This window comes from Falco rusticolus, chromosome 3 (genome assembly GCF_015220075.1).
Source record: "Falco rusticolus isolate bFalRus1 chromosome 3, bFalRus1.pri, whole genome shotgun sequence".
NCBI lineage: Eukaryota > Metazoa > Chordata > Aves > Falconiformes > Falconidae > Falco > Falco rusticolus.
In genome coordinates this window covers 28080141-28100817 of record NC_051189.1, presented here as the reverse complement: position 1 = coordinate 28100817, position 20677 = coordinate 28080141, and the positions used below count along the sequence as shown (strand labels likewise).

Below are 20677 nucleotides of genomic sequence, written 5' to 3'. Positions count from 1 at the left end.
ACAGCGTAGACATTAACATTCATGTGATGCTTTTTTCTCCCTATTTTGTTTTCTGGAATATGGTTCTGTATTAATTGTTCTCACTCTGAGGTCCTCCAGGTTCAGAGGGCCTATCTGAAACAATCACCCTGCTTCTTTTAACAGGAAAACCTTGTTTAGATAAATGGCTTTTTAAACAAGTAACACTCCACGTATGTGTCATTCTTACCTAAAAGTTTAACTTAGACAAGTCTAACTTCATCATTTGTTGCCAGAAATGTTCTACATTATCATCTGATTTCTTAGGAAAAAACAAAAACCCACCCACAGAAGCACCTCTTTCCAGTCCCTTTTCATTGCTCAAAGCCCTTTACATGATGCCAGGATTCTTCTCTCTTTTGTGGTTTTAAATGTCATGTAGCCTGTCTGCAATGGAAATAAAGTCATCAAACCCAATGTTTTTACGTCATTCCTTTACTCCTCTGTATTTGCATAGAAGTCCCTTACTCTGAGAGAGTTTTTTCATTCCTCGTCCTTGTTTTTCCAGGAACCTGTGGAGTTAAACCACTTTTACAGACAAATACTCCAATCTACAGTTTAACCAATAGGTGCATGAAATTCTTACATGTAATTCAGTCTCTACAGTCTCTACAGTCACATCCAGCAACTGACAGCCCATCGGATGTAGGCCACAAGCATTCCTAGCTTGGGTTCAGCTCCAGAAAGTGTCCAAGGTAAGAACAGCATGGGAGCAGAGATCCTCCTTTTGAAAATGAAAGCAAGGACCGCAACACAAGGACAAAAGACCAAGTTTTCACACTCCTTTTCAAAGCACAGCTTGGTTGATGCACTGTGACATGGTTTAGTTCCACACAAGGTAAAATTCTCTGCCTCCAAACACCATATAACGTATGGAAGCTATCATATGGCAGACAATGTCTGCATGACCTGCCCAGCAATACTGGTGACAATCCTGTACACGCAAGCACCTGGTACATTTACCCGTACTTTGATCATGCACGCGTTACAGTAAGTCTGAGCAGAAGATTCATGGGTACCCTTTGGTAGTCCAATGCCATGGAAACAAGAAGCGTTCTTCATACCTTAGTAGGGTTTAGACCAGACCTTTTATTACCTTCTGTTTTTCCTAGATGTGACCAGTGATCCTCTGACTTCTAGGAAATTAGACAGTGGCCAACTACTGCTGTTCATACAACTGTAATTTGGCTCAAGGAACTAATTCTCACAGAAAATGACAGACCAACTTACCTGTGGGTATAAAACAGTGGCTCTGAAGTGGGAAAGCCTCCTTCAAATAAAAGATCAGACTCACTCTCCACAAGGCGCTACATTTGGCCCCTTCCTTGGTTAGGTTCAACATGCTTGCTCAGGGCAGCTCTCGGCTTGGTGTGCTCCTCTCAGAGGAGCGAGCTGTGTAGAGAGGAGAAGAGGCCTTGCTCAGGTTAGGGACTGCACCCCAAGAGAGTGACACCTAAAAATTTGGAGCTGTAAGATTTAACCTAGAGACATCTATGCCCTTTATTTGATTTACCCAGTACAATACAGAGCTCATTCTGACAAAAACGACTGGCCCAGGTTATGTGTAAAGTGCCACTTTTGCAATTGTTTCCTGTGGCAAGTTTTTAGACTTTTTCTCATAGGTTTCTAAACCTCTCATTTTAGACTGTTTTAATTCATGTTGAGGTGGTGACGTGGTAAGTGTTCCAAAATGTTGCCAAGTTTTGTTTTCTGATCTTAAATGACTGTCTAGAAGGAGAGGGGAGTGTTGCTTTCAGACTTGTGTCATCATACTGCAGTCACATCAACCAGATTGTGTCTGTATATGAAAAGAGAGTTCCAAACACAATTGAAAACAAAAATACAATAACAAGTACCCCAGAGATTATGTATTTCTTGACCTCTTTATGACCTGGTTAACAAATTGTGAGCCTGAAAGTTTGTCTGTTGTTTCCAAGTACATCACCTGGTCTAATAAAATATATCCCCTCTTCCTAAAAAATGCCATTGCTTTTGTTGATTTTAGTGTTGGAAGAACCTATCCATTTAGAATTGCTATGTTGTGCAAAGACTCCATAGCTTTTATTTGATATTTGGTGGTGCTGCAAATATAATGGATTTTCTTTACAATCATAACTTTACCAACACTTGAGGTCCCAGCAGTCAGGGAGCCTCTGTCTACAGAATCCCCCGTGGAGCTAAAATCCATGTTAGACTGTGGTCCCAGGTTTGAAAGGTGGGGCATGGTCAAATGTGTGAGGCTTCCAGAAAGTAGTCAAATCATCTGTTTGTGTTTTTTTAACAAACTTGTTATTCGCATAAACTTTTAAAAATATGTATACTTAAACCAGCCTGTTTTAACTTTACTGTTTTATTTGAAATAATCTAATTAGGAAATTGTGGATCTCGGGTTTCTACTGCATTGAAATTTTTGAGCTTCATGATTAACAAAACTGGCAATAGATAACAGCGTAAGCAACCTTAGTTAAATATATTTTGATTAAATGAGTTCAGGATACATTTTCCTAAGACAAATTTGGCCATGTTCAATATGGCATTACATGTAAACGTCTGGAAAAATTGCAGCGTTTTTCCAAGCAGGAGGCATGAGATTACTATAATCCATAGCCTCCACCACAGTATTAATTAGCATGGCTCACTAACCAGGGACGTAATATTTGTAAATGAAACTCTAGAAGGGCATCAGTAAGGAACAGGATGTTGAAGCCAAATGGAAAACATGAACCAATAAAAAGGCTGAACTAGCTAGAAGTGCAAGCTCAGCCTTTGAAGTTAGTTCAAGTACTGCATGCTTTAATTTTGGTGTAATCTTATGATGGGGGTACAAACAAGAACTCAGAAACAGATTTTGTAACATTTGGCCCAATTGTAGATGAATCAGTTTGTTGATGGTTACCAACAATTGCACAGCCAGAGAAGCTGTGGTCTTTGTTAAATTAGATTGAATAATTGGCTTCAGTGGGAGTTTCGGGTGCAGAGCAAATGAAGTGTCACGGCCCTTGACTCTCGTAAGATTCCTTAGCAGAGGCTAAGCTTTTGTATTCAGAAAACCTGAATATGGATTCAGAGAAAATAAGTCCCTCAAGAGTTCATCTACTCACTCCCCTGCCCCAATATGGGTCTTAATATACTTCGTCATTCCTGGCAGATGTGCATATCTTATCTGTTTTTAGAACCCCTCTGATGACAGTAAGGTTACCAAAAGCTCTGAGGGCAGTTTGTTTCCAATGCTTAACTATCGTCTCAGAATACAATCTGTGATTAGTACTATATATTACCTTGGCAAGCCCAACTAAGCTTATATATTTCTGTGCTTTGTTTTTTTTCACTTTGGTTTTTTTTAATATAATTTCGTGTGGAGCTCAGTGACAAAGCCGTACTTTCCTGGTGTTTCACGGAAAAAAAATTAAAAAAAAATAAATTAAAAAAACCAAGAAAAAGAAAAAAGAACAAGAAAAAGAAAAAAGAACAAGAAGAAAAGAACAAGAAAAAGAAAAAGATTGCTATTTTCATCCTTTGAACAGCTTTCTGAAGGCCTACGATTGCCAGGTGTTGAGCACCACTGAAGACATGAATTAAGAGAACAAGTTCAACAAATCTGAGGATCAGGCAGACAGGAGTTAAGATGATCTTTGAACTGGAAGGTCATAACTGGAAGATGAACACCATCATACACATTCCTTTTTTAGATCAGGCATTCAGTTCATTAGCTTGAAAATTGTAAATCATTTATCGTAGTCTTTAGTGAATGGCCCAACACATGCTATTAATTACTTTCTCATTTGGGAGAAAAAACACAGAGAAAGTTAATTTTTTTCTTGCATATGCTTTCTAGAGGAAAAAGAACTCCCCAAAAGTGCATTTATTTTCTCCTTCCAACAACTGTGCAGACCTCTGGAAAGAGCCGTGTTCCACCACAAAGCAAGTGTAATGGCTCTGTCCCCTCAAATGCAAGTAAGTACAAACTCAAATGTTTTAATGAAATGTAAAGACCTTCATTTCAAAAAAATACACAGAAGAAAATGGTTAGAATATTGTATTAGGAAAAAGGTGGTATACACCAAACTTATGCACTATGTGATTTTAACAGTAAAACAGTTTACCAAACAAGGTAATATTATGCATATATGTGTGTAGTGTATATATTATTGCATACAAGCACACACAAATCCATGAAGTACAGATTTTACAGATATGTATACATGGCTGCGCACACATATATACACACAGAAAACTGTAAAGGTATAAATTACTCTTGAGGTGTGACAGATTCAGTTGCCAAAGTACCTTTTCCAGAAATGAGTGGTATTCAAAAAAATCAGGGTATGAGGTTTACAAAACCAGCACAGATCAGTTGGGTCTCACATCTGGGATGAAATCCATCAAGATGCCTACAAGTGAAAACTACGAAGAATGCTATAAGCTTGTTGATTGCATTTACTGAACCATAGGCACTATGGCCTATTATAATGAGTATTTCCAATTAAATCTCTGTATTTACTGACTTTGACAGATGGGGAATATTGCATAAGATATTGTGTCCCTGTGCATTCCTTGACTGTGATGCTGTGTCTTTTTCTTGCTCGCCTTGTCATTTGTTTCATTTAACTTTCTCATTAATGGCACAATTGCACTGCTTTGTTCAAAAATCCTTTTCTGAGAAGTGAGGATTACTTTCTTTTTAAACTTCTTGCCAACAAAAGATTTCCAAATGCATATGGTACAGAGGAATCATAGACAAGATTTTTTTAGGGGAAAAAGAAGTATCTAAAATTAAAAGCACAAATCCACTTACTACATTTCCACTTTTCCTTTGACATGAAATGAAATCTTAACGTGAGAAATGCACACAGTTCATCAGCATACTCTGAACAAATACATAATTAACATGTGGAATAAGCAATGCTGTTGTCAACGCTTTCACATATGTTACCATGAAACTAAAATATTTTAATTAGTAGAGAAATAGTGGAAAATCCAAGTAAATGCAGCCTGCACTTGACATATAAATTAGCTTGGCTCAATGAATATTAAAAGTAAGAGAATCTCATCTATACCTTGACTACCCTTACCATACTAGGACAGTTTAGTGGGTCCTGCATAATTCCAATCTGCTCCAGTGCACTGATAAATTATTACTTGGCAGAGAAGTATCCATCGTGGCCATTGTGCAAATGCTTTGCTAAATTGCTGGTAGAAATCAAAACGTGTGAGTTCATTAGCAGGCAGGTAGAAAGTGTAGACTTTGGTGTTTTGTATTAATCCAATGTACTGGACTGACCGAACCTTATTTGAAGGCTACATAATAAGAGGAAAAATAAAAAACTATATAGCAAAACCATGTGGCTTCTGATTTGGGAACTACAATTTAGCTTATTAGACATGGACCTGTTCCAAAAGTGCACATTCAAACAATCATGCTTGAAGGAGTTAGAAACACAGATGTGAATTATAACTCGCTGAAATCCTGGGAATGCTCCAAATCAGGCCATTAGAGGTAGGTTTGAACTGTGGGTACAGATCCAGATCTAAAATTTTTGTTCAAACCTGTCTTTCCCTAACATTTTTACAGCAACTACTGAATGTATTAAAACCAGCAATGTTCCATAATCTTAAAAAAAAAATACCAGTTAACCCCATCTTAGCTGTATTCAGACACAATTCACAATGACTGACTAAAAGCATTTCTATGAAAAGGCAGTAACAAAAATCATCAGTTTAATGTAACGGGACAGTTTAAACAGGTCAAATTCAAGCTGGATTCCTGCAGCTCTGTTTGCCCCAGACAACTGCACAATGATCAGTTTGGCCCCATATTTAACATCAGAAACATAAATAATTTAAGGATTTTCTGTTCCGAGTTTGGGACAGAACCTTGAAACATCTGGTCTCTTTTCATTCATTTTTACACACACACAAGCTGAAGTCAACAGTTTTGGCTGGAACAATAGTGTTGGGTGGGATTGAGGCTAGCCATTTCACAAGCATACAAGGGGCAGAGGACAGAAGATGTCCCCAGATCTGTAATACTTTATAGGACTAAAGGGACGGAATGAGCAATGAAGGGACACTTGCCCTTTTTCAGAACTCTCAACAGCAGGAAACTGAGAGTCCCACATTTATGAAAATACCCAGCTCACTGATGCTTTTATCTGTAGACCTCATTCATGCAGGTTTTTTCTTTTTTTAAGTCAAACATATTTGCAAAGTGAGTCACAATAATCCTTCTCATGTAAGACATAGAAGGTGTGGCACAAAGCAGTCTGGCCTTGGCCACCCAGTACTGCATAACAAGAAAACCAATGACAGAAACTGGGTCTGCTGAATCTGGTCTACTGCTGTGCCTGCAAAGCACCTGTCTTTGTTGCTGATCTCAGTGCCTGAGGATTAGATACTAGATATGCACACCTTGAAAGGGACAAAAAAAATCCACAGCTCAGAGTCTAAGAATGTTCCTCATTAACAGGACTCTCAGAAACAGCCACTAAAAAGAGATCATGAGATGTACAGAAGCCATCGCAGAGCAGCATTGTGCAGACACAAATGAGAAGGAATTGTGGCCCTTTTTAAATGGCCTGGTGACCACCACTGCCACTTGTGTAAACTATTGTTAGGTGTGCACCTTAGTAACATAATCAAGCACTACATATTTTCAGGAATTCATCTCACAGTCTGGTGCTTTGTGTCATGCAATAGCAGCAGAGAAGTCAAAGTGAAATGTATAACGCCATTTCTGAAGTGCATAGTCACAGCTAGTGTTGACATCAAAAGTATCTGCGTGAGCAACTTCAGGACCACACCCTCAAAGATAATAAAATGTTTTAATAAACATGACAGGTCTGGGGAGAGAAAAGTGAAATACCCAGTAATATCATCTAAGTGTAAATATTTACAAATCCGAATGATGGCTTAAAAACATTCCAAAGTAGTCCCAATATGTTGCATTACTTGGGAGTGAACAACAAAAGTAAGTCTGAATGAATATGTTTGGATTGTTTATTTTGAACACCACTAAAGTGTAAATCTATCCAGAGGAGTTTCTAGGTTTGTAGGTATCTGAAAACAGAATTGATTTTATTATCTGTAGCAGCAAACTCCACAAAGAACTGTTGTTCTGCTATAGACTTCTGAAAGTGGCAAAGTATATGTAGTTAAAATAAACAAGGAATAAAGTTTTAGTTGTCTAAAGGGAGAGGTGCTGGGGTTGTTTTTTAAACTTTAAAACAGTTCTTTAAAACTGCTGAGCTCACACAGGTGGCAGATGAGCAACTTGAGAGAGGACAGATCTCAAGAGCAAGATAAAAAGGCAACAGCAGAGCAAGCTTTCTGAGGTTGTTAGGTCTCTACACCTGTTCAGTTTTCAGGCTCCCTGCTGGAACTGGCAATAATCATTACTTGGTCTCTCGGGGTGAGATTAAAACCACTATACCATTTCAGATATAGCACTAAATAGCATTTATGGTGAATCTACCATTGGATCCAATTAGATTCAGTAACCCAGAAATGAAAGGGTGCCTGTCTCCTAATATATTACCTGTCCAATTGCTCAATATTTCTTTAAAATTAACATATAAAATGGGCATAATGATATGACATGTATTTCTAGCATTATTAATACATGTGATCCTCCTCAGCTGCATGCTAAAGACACAGCATTTAAATGACTGTACAATGTGTATATACACACATACATACATGCATATATATTTCAGTTAACATGGAGACAGAACAGCAAACTGGATTGAGGGTTATCATCAGTTTGTGGAACTTTGAGTCGATAGAGCCAGCTTGCAAAATTCTACTCATTGAAGTACACAAAGTTCTTTTTTTTTGTTTGTTTTTGATAGCCGTGTATGGTATTAATCATAGCAACTGTCTGGGACAGTAGTTTTTTGCATGGGGGCTGGTAAGTTTTCATTAACAATTTGGCAGAGCTGGAACATATTCACAAGGACTTTTATCATCTGTGACAAATATCTGGATAATATTTTTCATTTTAGAAGTAATCCAAATACGATTCAAGTCAAAGCTACCCGCATAAGATAAGCATTGTCTATGTGTTATTTAACTGTCTCAGAATGCCATGAAATCAAGAATACAACAAAACAGAAACTGACTGCTGCACTCCAGCATTTGGTTGCGTGCACTGTACTGACCACAGCAGTAGAAGGTGGCCTTTCACATGTTTTTTAGACTGACATACATCACTGCATTTATGGCATTTCATGATTCTTCTTTGCCTTTCACATTAATGAGTGGTAGGCCACACAGTACCACATGTGCTCTGCTCACTACAAGATGCTACATTCCACTGTCCCCAGATGTACTGAGCATTAAAGTTTACTGCATCTGTGAAGTTTGGGAAAATGTGAAAAACAGGGACAAGAATTTTATGGTTTACCCCCTTGTGGCTTCCACCCAAGACATCCTTCTCAGGTAATGTCACACGAGCAAACCACCCAAACATAAAAGGAATGGAGATAAGCACGAAGCAAACTGAACTGTGGGGAAAGTAGGAACTGAACCAATGATCTCCCTTGCTCCTTCTGTGAGGATATATGAGCAGGGCAGCTATATCCATGAAAGAGTGTCTTTCTGCCCTGACAGCCTGTCTGAAGCAACTCCTGATGGAAATCCCATACAACTCTTGGTCATTGTGTCAAGAGTGAAAAGGAAAAAGACTATTAGTTGTCCTTACCTGCCAGTCCACACTGAGGAGGAAGGCACTCATGAATGGTCCTTAGCAGTGTTATCTAAGAGCTCCAAGTGAAGAACCTTTGCTTCTGACAACTGGGACAGGGCTACGTGGCTTGTTCTCCTTGTCCAAGAGGTTGGGAGGGTTAGCAGAAGACAAAAATTCCCATCCCTAACTCTGGGGTAGTCCTCAGGAACTCACCAAGCTGGAGCTCACTGATCTGCCTTTCTCTTACATGCGTTACACACATGTAGAGAAGAATGGAGCCAAACAACTTTGTGGCTGGGGACTGGTGTTTTAAGTGGTCTGAAAAATGTCGAGGGGTCTACCATCAGCCTGTCCCCTGCCTAGCAGTTAATTCTGCCCCTGCCCCCTCTTAACTCCCAAATTAATCTTTTGGCCTTAATCGCAACACATCAACTCTGCCCCAACTCTTTCTAAAACTCTTCAAATTGTGAAAAGAAACAAGAAAATAGGGAGAGCTACACAAAGGCAATGAGCTCCTGCAACCTTCCAGTGAGTAATGCCTTGGGAAGAATGACATTTTACTGAAGTTCTCAATCACATCTGTGTCCCAATGTATTTTAAGCCTTTCTTGTGGATCAAAACTCAGAAATGAGGCAGAAGGTGTACTTTGGACCAGGAATTAGACTGGATTGGGAGCAAATCACGAGAGCATCTGATTTTATGGTAGCTCAGACACATGAGTTATCCCTGACGAATAGAAGTTGTGTGAATTGCAGTACTGAGAGCATAGTGTGCCAGGACATAATGTTTCAGGACTGTCAGTTCAATGCAGATTATAAGAATTACTTATTCATTAGATCAGGCACCGAAGGACTGGGTTTGATCATAAGATCTTTAGGACCAAGACCACCTAGTTGTTTCAGTCCAATCTTACTCTGATTTGATCCTCAAGGTGTACTATTAACCAAATAAGTAACACAAGACCCAGTATCACAATCATGTTGATATGGAACACATTTGAAGATGTTTATTTTCTACCCTTGACTAATGTCCCGTGGTTGTTAATCATATTCCAGGTTGTTACCTTTGCTCTGGAAACGTAAGGACAAACATTGCATCCACATTATTTTTTGTGTCTCCTGCTCACCTCCATTGAATGTCTCTTCATGCCCTTCCTCAGAGAGATTTTATCTGCCTGCAAAAGTTAACACAATGTCATCGCTCTGTTGTAGCCAGTTGAAATAGCCAGAACAGTTCTCCAATAAATACATCAAAAAGAGAGAAACAAAGAGTGGTTGGGTTGGCCCTCACTAGCAGCCAGTCTTCCACTCACTCCCCACCCTCCAGCAGGACAAGGGGAGGAAAGAGGAAAAACAGGAAAGAGAAAGCCTTTGGGTCAAGCTAAAGACAGGGAGCTTGCTGACCAATTACTGTTACAGGCTAAACTGGGGAAAATAATTTATTGCCAATTACAATAAATCATTACTGATTTAGGTAGTGGGAAACCAAAAACAAGAAAAAGAAGAAACCAACATTTACACACTTAGAGAAAATGCACCCCCTTTCCCAGGTTCAAGTTGACTCCAAGCACCTCTTCTCCCCTCCTTATTATCACCACAGGTTTCACTCCGTCCCTTTGGTGAGGCACTGGGAAGTTTCTTCTTCCTTCTCACTCTTTTCCTCTGCTGCAACATGGGTCCTCCACGGGCTGCAGGGAATATCTGCTCCACCACAGAACACCTCTTCCTCCTCACCCTCCTCTGCCTCCTGTGGCCTGGGTGTTCCCTATGTTGTTTTTCACTCTTTTTATTTTCTCTTCCTCCCTCTGGCTTTCCTTGCTCTTAAATATGTTTCTTCAGAGTGCCACCATCATGGCTGCGGGGCTCACCTGTGCCCTGAGGCAGGTACATTGGAGCCAGCTGTGCCCAGCATGGGGCAGCCCCGGCCGCTACTCACAGGGGCCGCTGCCAGGGCCTGGGCATTTGTACCCCATACACAAAGTGTTACCTCCTCTGTAACAAAGTGGAGAGAAGCTGTCCCATGAAGAGCAGCAGCGGTCTTTTGTAGATGTCTCACCCCACCAGCGGTGATCAGATCAGTGCAGAGAACGCGGCTGAGGAGAACTGCCAGAGGGTGTCATGGCGGAAGAAGAGGAAACCACTCGAAAGCAGTGGCACCACTTGAGTTATTGGGAGGGACTGGGCAAGGCAGACAAATTTCCAGAGTGGGCTGCAACTGAAGGTGGTGGGAGAGACCTCTCAAACCGCTCAAGGCCGTTACTTCCTCATTGCATTAGCCTGTGACACAGCCTGATGCCTGGCAGAAATGCGACTCGCGGGTTTGGGGTAACAGGGAGGGCCAGGAGCTGCTGGGCCGCAGCAGGGACTGCTGGTGCCTTGTGGGCCCTCTGAGCACTGGGGCCTGCTGGGGGCCTCTGAGCCACGGAGCAGGGCCAAAGCCCCGGTGCAAGGAGTCCCCACAGGGATACAGCTGCCTGCAAAGCACAGCTGCAGTACAGGAAGGCATACATGTGTGAAGTATAGTAACACCTGCAGAGGTGCACAAGGGCAGAGACAACTGGATGACTTTAGCTGCAACTAGAGGAGGTGATAAGGAGGCAGAAAGAGAACATGAGGGAAGACCAAGGAATGCTAGTTTTCTCTGAAGCCACCTGCAGAAAACCCTGCCACAGGAGTGTGTTCAGATACTGAGAAGTTTAGGAGGATTAGTAAAGGCAGGACACCAAACTTGCCTAAAACAGCAGTGTTGCAGTATAGAATTAGAAGCAGAAGGAGGAGCAGAAAAGGAAGGGGAGCAACAGTCCAAGTTCTATCAATTTTTTAAGTCCATCTAATTTCAGCAAAGGCTTAAAGAAATAAAACAAAACCTCCAGGGGACTCTTCCATCTGCGAATTCAAGCTTTGAAGCAAAATCTGAGGGGTTTTGTCTTTATCAGATCTCTTTGCTGTCACACTTATTATTCCCATTCTAATATTTAATTGGCTTCGGCAGAGATGATCTATTGCTAGTTCTGTGTCAGGCCCTTGCCAGTAACTCCATGGGGTCTGAGCTTCCTCCAGTCATCTCATGCTCCTATTTAAAATATTTTAACTGGAAAGCTTAGATAAATGCATTTCAAAGATGACCGTTTTGCAACAAAATTCCATCTGGTCAACGTTAGGTCCACTAACCACAGTGGGAGTGAAAAATAAACTTGCCTTCATGTTGAGGCTGTACAGCTTCAGGTAAACATGATTGGAGTAACTTGCTACTAATAAGCATCAGCACTGACAGCAGGAAAAATAGCTTTTAAGAATCCAAATTTCAATGCACACTTGTTGGTCGTCCAGTACTCACTTTCTGTTTCTTAGGAAGATTTGAGTGTTTCTCCAAAATCACACTACTCTTTGGAGAAATGGTGGATTTCTCAGAGTTTCCAGGCTTCAGAAAGGACATAGATGAGGTACCTGCATATGGAAAGAAAATTATAATGACGGGAAGCTGAAGGGGTTTAATATTACATAGTGCTATTGCTAGCCCTACTGCTAAATGGAGTCACTTAATGAATAAACAGGTCATAATGTCCTTGGGGAAGACCTAAGAGGATATTCACAGCTGAAACAAGGATGAAGCAATGCCTCTTACATCCCCTGAAACTGAAAAACTGGTGAGAACGAAAGTTTCATCTCTCTGGTTATATGTAAGTTGATGAAGCACAAGAAACCAGGGAGGTGAAATGTGTATGTCAGGGGTCTTCAAACTACGGCCCGCGGGCCAGATACGGCCCCCCAGGGTCCTCAGTCCAGTCCCCGGTATTTACAGAACCCCCCTGCCCCCCCGCTGGGGGTTGGGGGGAAACCAAGCAGCCACAGATGACTGCCTGCCACTTCATCCGCACACCGGCCCCATTTAAAAAGTTTGAGGACCCCTGGTGTATGTGAACCAAATACAGTTGCCATGTCACTGCAGAATGAAGAAATGGCCATATTCCTCTCTGCAGTGGGACCTGGGCAGTAAAGGCAATTCTGATTCCCTGCAACTTTCCCTTTCTTAGAAACCTTATCATTCAGAAGAATGGTACAAAGAGCAACTCACTTGCAGACAGCATAAGGAAGGCAGAGGTTTATGTATGCAACTCCAAGGCAGAGGAAACAAAATCCTTATACTGAGAGAATGTCACCTAAACTATAAACTTGTCTTCCTAAAGTACAGAACTTGGTTAACAACCTGTAAGGAATGATGATGATGAGGTTTTCTCTAGATCTTCCTGCATTTTAAGGAGTATTCTCTCCTCCTCCAAGGCTTCTATGTACTTGGAATAGGACCAGGAAGCCTGCAAGAACCATTAAAAACCATCAGCCTCCAGACCATGTTGCTAGCAGCTCCTGATCCATTTCAAGTGAGACAAAACCCTTGTTTATGTTATATCCCTGTTATTAAATAATCACAATTATTAAGAAAAGGATTTTTTTTCATTACAATATTGGAATAATGGGAAAAATAGTATTGCTGCAAATAAGCACATCTCAAAACACCATGAAATGCAGTTTAAGCAAGTTCGACAGATGTGATATTTACATTCATTTATTCTCCATCCCTTGCCTGAGTCCTATTCTCTCTCCCTTTGTCTTCAAAACCTAAATAAAACAGACCTTTCCCCTCCCAAAATATTACTGTTTCGTGCTACTGAGGACTCGATTTTATCTCTCTGCCACATCCTTCCAGTGTGTCCTTTCTCAAATCATCAAAGCTGTCATTAGCCTCACAGTTTTTTCTGCCTGCCCTCTCAGGCAGAACACTGCTACGGTTACAGGCAGATCAACAGGAGGTGTCATCCTCTTCTTTTCTAAGGAACAAATGTTGCTTTTTGTAATGCAACAACCACAGTTTGCATTCCATGTAAATTTTAGGTCACTCTCCCAAATCAGTATGGGAACTATACTTTTATTTGGGCTTTTTTTTTTCCCTACAACATGAGAAGTTTGGGGCCAATTTGTCATGTCATGTCATGACTCATGACTTCTAGCATCTTCCTAAAGCAGAAAGGGGCTTGGAGAAGAAACTGCTATGTAAAAGATGCTTGCTCTTTCTGCAATTACCTGCCTCTTTTTGAGGGCTTAGGCATATGGTATTGATATACTGGCTCACTCAACCTGCCTTTTTTTTTTTTAATAAGTATGAACAAAAGTTAAAAGGTCCGTTTAAGGGATAAAAGTGTAAGCTTTACTATGCCATTTGAACTGCATTTTCATATTTCAGTGGTATTTTAGGCTGCCTGCTTCTATGTTCTTCTCATTGCTAATGTAATGTCATGGGAAGAGCTCTATGGAATACAAGCAGTGGCTGAAGTGTGATTTACTCTTGCATCATCTGACATAGTTCTGATTATGTGGTCGCATAGATTCCCAATTATGTTATGGCAGTGTCAACTCAGCTATGAAAGACCCCTTGATATGCCCAAGGTGGCATGTCTGTTCTTCCTGTTTCTCTAATAAAACTGTTACCTTTTCACTAGAGATTTGATGCATCAGGAGAGTTGTTCTGGAAGAAGTACTGAAGAGCTATTTTCTGCCAGATTTTCTATTCAAATACCTAGATTTTCTAAATTAGTTCAGCTTCAGGTTTTGACATATGAGCAGAACAGGTTTCAAATTCTTTCTGGATATGAATTTCACAAGTAATGAAAAGCTTCTTATTCCAGAATTGAACTTCCTTTTCTTCTATTTACATTTAAATAAAGATTCTTTTAAAATCTACACACCTAAAGAGCTTAATATGTTGTTATATATTAATACTACTGAGAATCTAAATCTGAAAAAAATAAATAAATAAAGGAAAAAATCACTTGTAAGGTAGGTAAACTTATACCAGCAAAGTTAATTGTGGAAGAATGAAAATTTATTGAAGAACCATGTGACAGTAGTCTTCAAAACCAAACTCCACCTTCCCATTCTTCCAAGATCATTTTATCTCTCTTGAATTATGATATCTGTAGGAACATGTTTATTACTCACCTGCCACTCATATCCATCTGAAAATGATGCAGGTCCTCTCTCCACACTGATGTTATCTACAAAAGCACTGCCTGATAGACCAATGAGTTTTGTTCCCACTTCTTTACCCTGCCAATAATAAGAACTCATAATTAGATGTAAACAATAGTTACTGAGCTAAAGTAAAAACCAAAGTCTGAGGGATTAAAAATTGCCATTGGAAACAAGATAGTGTCATACGCAGTAACGTTTTGTAATGCACGGTTTCATAATTCATCACATTGGGAATAATAAAAAATAGCAAAAGATACTGCTTTTTTAAGGCTTTTTTTTTTTTTGTCCTAATCAAAGTTTCCTGACCTCTACACTCCTGCAGTCTGTCCTCCTTTCAGATTCAATGCCTGCTCCAAAATATAGCTAAGTGAGAGGGCAGATCTGCAACAGAATGTATTTCAAGGACAGAGAGGCCATTGTGACCCTCTAATTAGGCCTCACATATAAATGTAGAACACAGGATTTGTCATGATTAATTCCAGCTTGATCCAGTAGCTGTGAATGAACTACAGTATACATGTTAGGAGAAGAAGCAATCTGATTTAAAACATTTACAGTGAAGGACAAGGTGTTGTAACCCTTGGTAAACTGCACTGGTGATTAACTTTGTCATTTTCATGTTGCTCTAGTGTTTTACTAAGGCTGCACCTTTGCACATCTTGTCTGATGGCCCCAAGACTCTTTCTGAACATCAATCAATGTTCATAATTAACCTCACATAATTAACCCCACAACATCTCCATAAGGTGGGTAATATAACCCTGTCATGTTGCAAATGAGAAAGTGAGAATTAGAGGTCAAATGGTTCCTAAAGTCACTCAGAAAGTCCCTGAAAGATCTGGAAAAGGATCAGAATATCTTACTTCCTTGTTTCCAAAGTGCCTTTTCCTTCCTCGTCATCCCCACTTTCCTATGAACCCATCATCTATAAGTGACTTTTGGGTATAGAACTGTGCAGGCAGTGTGATGTTTATCTCCTCTCCAAGAAGCAGGCTTACTAAATTCTGTGGTATGCTCAACTGAGGGAACCGGGATGCCAAAGCAAATACAGAATTAGTGTGTGTACTAATATACTACAGTTTACATTTGCTAGCTTTCTCAATGAGAATGGTGCATTAAGTGAGGTCTTTAATAATGTCTTCTCATAATAAATTAGGCAATGTCATATCCCATGACATTACACCACTTACTAATAAATAAACTTACTGCTAAGATGCTTAAAGAGAGATGAGGGAAACATGGAAAAGGAAAATTAATGCTTATGGCTTTACCTTTCTCTGCTAAGGGCATGGAAAGAGTAAGTACAGGTCTGCAGTGTAAATTAAAACTATTTTGTATGCTTGAAAGCAAAAAATCCAAAATCTATTTTGGAGATAAAATGCAACTGTATATACAACAAATTACAAATACTGGCATCAAGGCAATCTGAAAAATTTGACTAATGATATCTTTAAAAATATGTGGCATGTGCATCTAGCGTTAGTGAATAAATCCCCAGATGGGCCAAAGATGAGCCCATATATCTGCGCCACACTAAGGGCAAATGTGTGAAAACAGAGAAGCAAACCATGCTTTCCGAAAGCAACATCTTCTAAAGCAACTATTTCAGTTCAAGCTTACTTTACCCTGTACCTTCCCATCCCTGCCTTCCAGACACTAAGCTTAAAAGAGGTCTTAGCATTGTACAGTGCTTGCATGGTGTCCCTTGCTGTCAGCCACTCCTCCCCTGTACTGTCCATTGCCAGGAAGCCTTTGATAGGATTTGCTCCAAAAATAACAAATAGGCACACACAAAAAATACTGAGATAGTCAAATAATACAAAGTCATGCAGTCAAAACCTCCTTATCTGCCTATTTTTTCCAATATACTACATAAAAATCCAACTCTTCTCCAGTCAGTTCAGAAAGTGAGGTGAGCCCAGGTAGATTGGGCATCCCAGGCAAAAATCTGGGAGGAAGGAGAAAGTAAAATTCCTCCCCCAAGACCATGATTGTTCCATTTGACATAAACCCCAAATGGCAACTGATTTGTGGTGGCAGGGGGGAAACACATACAAGAAAAAAAAAAAATTCTAACCCTTGCCAGAGCTTTCCACTCCTTCAACATGAGCCTGGTGGGGCAGAGGAGCATAGACATTATTTTAAATGCCAAGAAATCATCACCTTATACAAGCTGCCAACCTGCTGTTGCAGTATCCTTCAGGGATAGTGAATCATTTGTCACTGAGGGGACAGAAATCTCAGACAAGAGAACAGGGAATGGCAAATTCTTTAAACATTAATAGAAGGGGGAAAGGGCTTCACAAACTTATCTGTTCCACTTACTCTTTCAAGAAATTTTAAAAGGCAATTGGTTCACTGATAATTTTTTGTGAGAAATATAGTCTGCAAACTGTTTACTGATCTGCATTCTCTGCCTGTCATTTTCTAAAATTTCTTACCCTATTTCCCAGCTTAGAAGGGTAATTCACCTTTCCCATTTGTTCTCCATAAAAGCTAGGCTTTTGCCCTCCTGGCCAAGATTTGCTCTTTACTTCCTTGATCTTAATCAGAAATCTTATAGACAGGCAACAAACAGATGGAAAAAATAAGTCTGTGAAATCACAGAAGTGCATTACTTTGAAATATTGCATTCTTGCACTGTAAGTATTGCCAATGGCCTTGCCAGATATATCTGTATGGAGGCAACGTGCTTTGGAGAAAGGAACATGAGTTCTTGGATTTTAGACTTGACTTGACATTGGTGTGTGGCCTTGAGTAATGCTTCACTGGTCCTCAGTTTTCATGTGTCTAAAACAGGACAACAATTTGTACATGTTCTTATGAGCATATATGTCTTTATCTGTCCAGGTACTCATATGGTTTTCATCATGAGTAACATCTCAACACATTTGTACGCAGTATTTAAAATATGTAAAGAGCTTTTAATGCTACTTCTGATAGTTTGCATGTCCAATGATTTCTCTGCTCTTAAAGGAATGTTCTCTCCTCAAAGCTGGCTGAACAATCACATTTCGTAAAAAATAAACTTTTATTAAGCCTATAATCAATAGAAAAAGTCCAATATATTTTAATAATAAAATTCCAAGAAAAACAACTTTACAAGCAAGCATTCCGCTGTAGAGGTCACAGTTCTGTTAATGTACTGAAACTGTCTGGAAACTCATTGTGAACAGTCTAACAATTTCACTGTCAAAGCTGAGAAACACTCAAGAAAAGACAAAGACTACACAAAGCAATTAGAACATAAATATTTTTTAAAATAACGTGCAGACTTTTCAAATGCTCCTTCTGAAAAACAGATATGAAATCTGGTTTTGTTTTGCTCTGTTTTGCTTTCAATAGTGACCCAGAACTGTAAATTCTAAAATAGGACAGTACATACTGAAATGCAAACAGGTCAGCAGTTACCCGTTGTACACATGGACTGTACATAGATTACTCTTTTTTTAGTTCAGCCCTCTTTTTTGCTGTTCTCTTGGCACAAAAGATGACTAAAATACATTTTCCCCCTGCTTAATGAAAGGAGTATTCCGTTGACTCATCTGCTTCAAGTTAAACATATGTATATGCATCAACAGGATTGGGAGCTAATTGCCCTAGGACCAGGTTCCATGTAAAGCTGGAATTCTAACAACAGGATTTAGGTAGCTTTGGATCCGGCTAAGAAAGGGTTGTTTGAATTCACGAATGTTTGCTCATGAAGGAGTTTTTATGCAGTTTGTCAGCTGCCACGTGAAATTTTGTGAGCCTTACCTCTGCTGTTTTGCCTTCTTTCTTTCGCATCTTTTTTTCCTTTTTTCTCTCCAAGGCAAGTAGAATTTTGTCACTAGCCAAATTGCTTCGAAACTTACAAAATTTCGGCCAAAATTTAAACAGAAGAGCAAAAATACTCATCTGCACAGAAAGAAAAGAAAGTTGGTCTTGACTGTATTAAGAAAACCAAGTTTACTGTAAAATGAAATGTAGTTTACCATGACAATGAAATAACTATTTCTTTTTGAATACACAGCCTTGTTCCTCCCACGTACTGTGTCCTGACATTTCAGCCCAGCTTTGCTCGGCACATGCTTTTCATCAGTGTGTTTATTACTGGTGAGAAATCTTCCTAAAACACAGTTAAAAGGCACTTTCTTTTTTTATATTTCCCTAAACAATTGTTTGCATTAATGAAAACATCCATCATTTTTTACAAGTACTCTTGATAAAATATACACCAGTAGGATTGCTTTTGCACCACTGTTCTGTTCAAGTATTTCAAATATTCTGTTCATTAGGGAGAGAGCTTTTTTCCTTCCTTAAGAGAAAGGAAATACTTTTTTGCCTCTGGAAAGGCTCTTAAACCACATTACAGATCTATGAGCAAATCTTGGATAATTTTTAAATGATATAATCTCTCACAGGGTCGTTTTTGAACTAGAGTAAGAAAAACAATTTTAGAAAAAGCAAACAGAGGGGTTCAGTGAATTCTGTTGCTGCACGTACTAAGGCTTACAGTTTTCAATTTATTTAGACGTTTAATTCTCATTGAGAAACTTGGCTTCAAACGAGCCGAGCATGCTCAGCACCTCACTTGCTTCTGGCTCAACAGACTTGAAAGTGACATGTGAGTCACTGTCATGTTCCAGTCACAGCTTTTGGGCCAAGTTCTTCCCTTGGTTTTGTGCCACATATCTGGAGTTCACTGGGTTTTACACAGGCTGTATTCCTCTTAGGACCTATATGAACCCTTTTCTCTGACAAACCATTCATCTTTTGTGATCCAAACACTTTATGGACTCACAGTCAATGTTTAAATGTGTTGACAGCAATTTTATAGGAAAAGAACTAGCTTTCTTGGGTTTAGAAGGTAAGACAGAGAAGACAGTAACAAGGAATTAGAAAACAGTCTGTAGTAAAGGTTCACAAATTGCTGTTCTGTCTGATGAGTACAAAGATCAGAGAGAAAATTGTCTACAGCCATTTAATACAGACTTTCTGTAACAGAAGCGAAAGCTGTTCTGTAAGTTAAGCTGTCCTTGTGCTTTACTCACATCTGCTTTTTTATCATAAACTACAAAAAAAATACAAACTTTCTAAGTGCAGATTACTTCTCTGACATTAATCAAGGTGTAAAGAACAAGCAACTAGAAACATAGACAGAATTAATTTCTACTGCCAGAATTCCTAACACAGACCTGGGTAACACCTTTCCAAGATCAGCTAGCTGTCAGACATAGTCCAGTTACTGAGCAGTAAATATCTGAAGCTCCTCTGTCATCTCCACCATTCAATCTTCATTGAAAGGCATAACTATAGCATTCTCCTTCATGCCCAGCCTTACATACAGAGTCCAAATTGTCACATAAGCCTGTCCTTAAAAACTGGGCACACAGACTCTAGCCAGACCTATTAACAGATATTCTCCCAGCTTCTTACCTGTGCCTCTCTAAAAATGTAAGGTCCTAGTTCTTTCCTGTGCTCCAAAATCTTTTTTGCTTGTTCAGTTGGGATGTCAATCTGCAAAGCTGGGGGTATGGTGGAATTAATAAAGCAGTCAATAATAGCTGTGATCTTTTTCTGGATTGTGGCATCATCACAATGAGAATGGCACAAGTCCTGAAAGATGAAAAATAGCATTTTCAGTCAATGGAGAGACGCAAGACCCTTTACAGGGGCCCAGTGATCAAAGAGTAAAAGTCATACAAAAATAATTATACAATAAATTCCTTCAGTATGTAGGACAAAATTCTTATTGCAAATGTGCATGGTCAAAGACATAGTTAAGACATGAATGGAACTTCTGGTTTGCAAATGCAGATGTGTAACAAGCATTGCTTTTAGGGGATAACCTCTGCCTGCACATTCTGATGGAACAGGTTAGTTTTATCCTGCATTCAGTCTAAGTACGTTACTGGCAAATAGGAGGTATATGTGAAAAGAAAAACTCACCTACAGGTGTGAAATGCAC

General features: G+C 39.5%; 1 protein-coding gene across 1 annotated transcript in view; it reads right to left on the bottom strand.

Moving 5' to 3' along the window:
* Nucleotides 1–9634: 9634 nt before the first annotated feature.
* RGS22 (regulator of G protein signaling 22) overlaps nt 9635–20677 on the bottom strand; it is a 62577-nt gene continuing 51534 nt past the window's right edge. Inside the window, exons 21-26 of the mRNA XM_037379061.1 lie at nt 20146–20325; nt 18484–18624; nt 14695–14802; nt 12908–13013; nt 12038–12147; nt 9635–9875 (exon numbers count right to left, since the gene is read on the bottom strand). Coding sequence (XP_037234958.1) covers nt 9804–9875; nt 12038–12147; nt 12908–13013; nt 14695–14802; nt 18484–18624; nt 20146–20325 — 717 coding nt within the window. The 3' untranslated portion in view covers nt 9635–9803. The remainder of the gene's footprint in view (nt 9876–12037; nt 12148–12907; nt 13014–14694; nt 14803–18483; nt 18625–20145; nt 20326–20677) is intronic.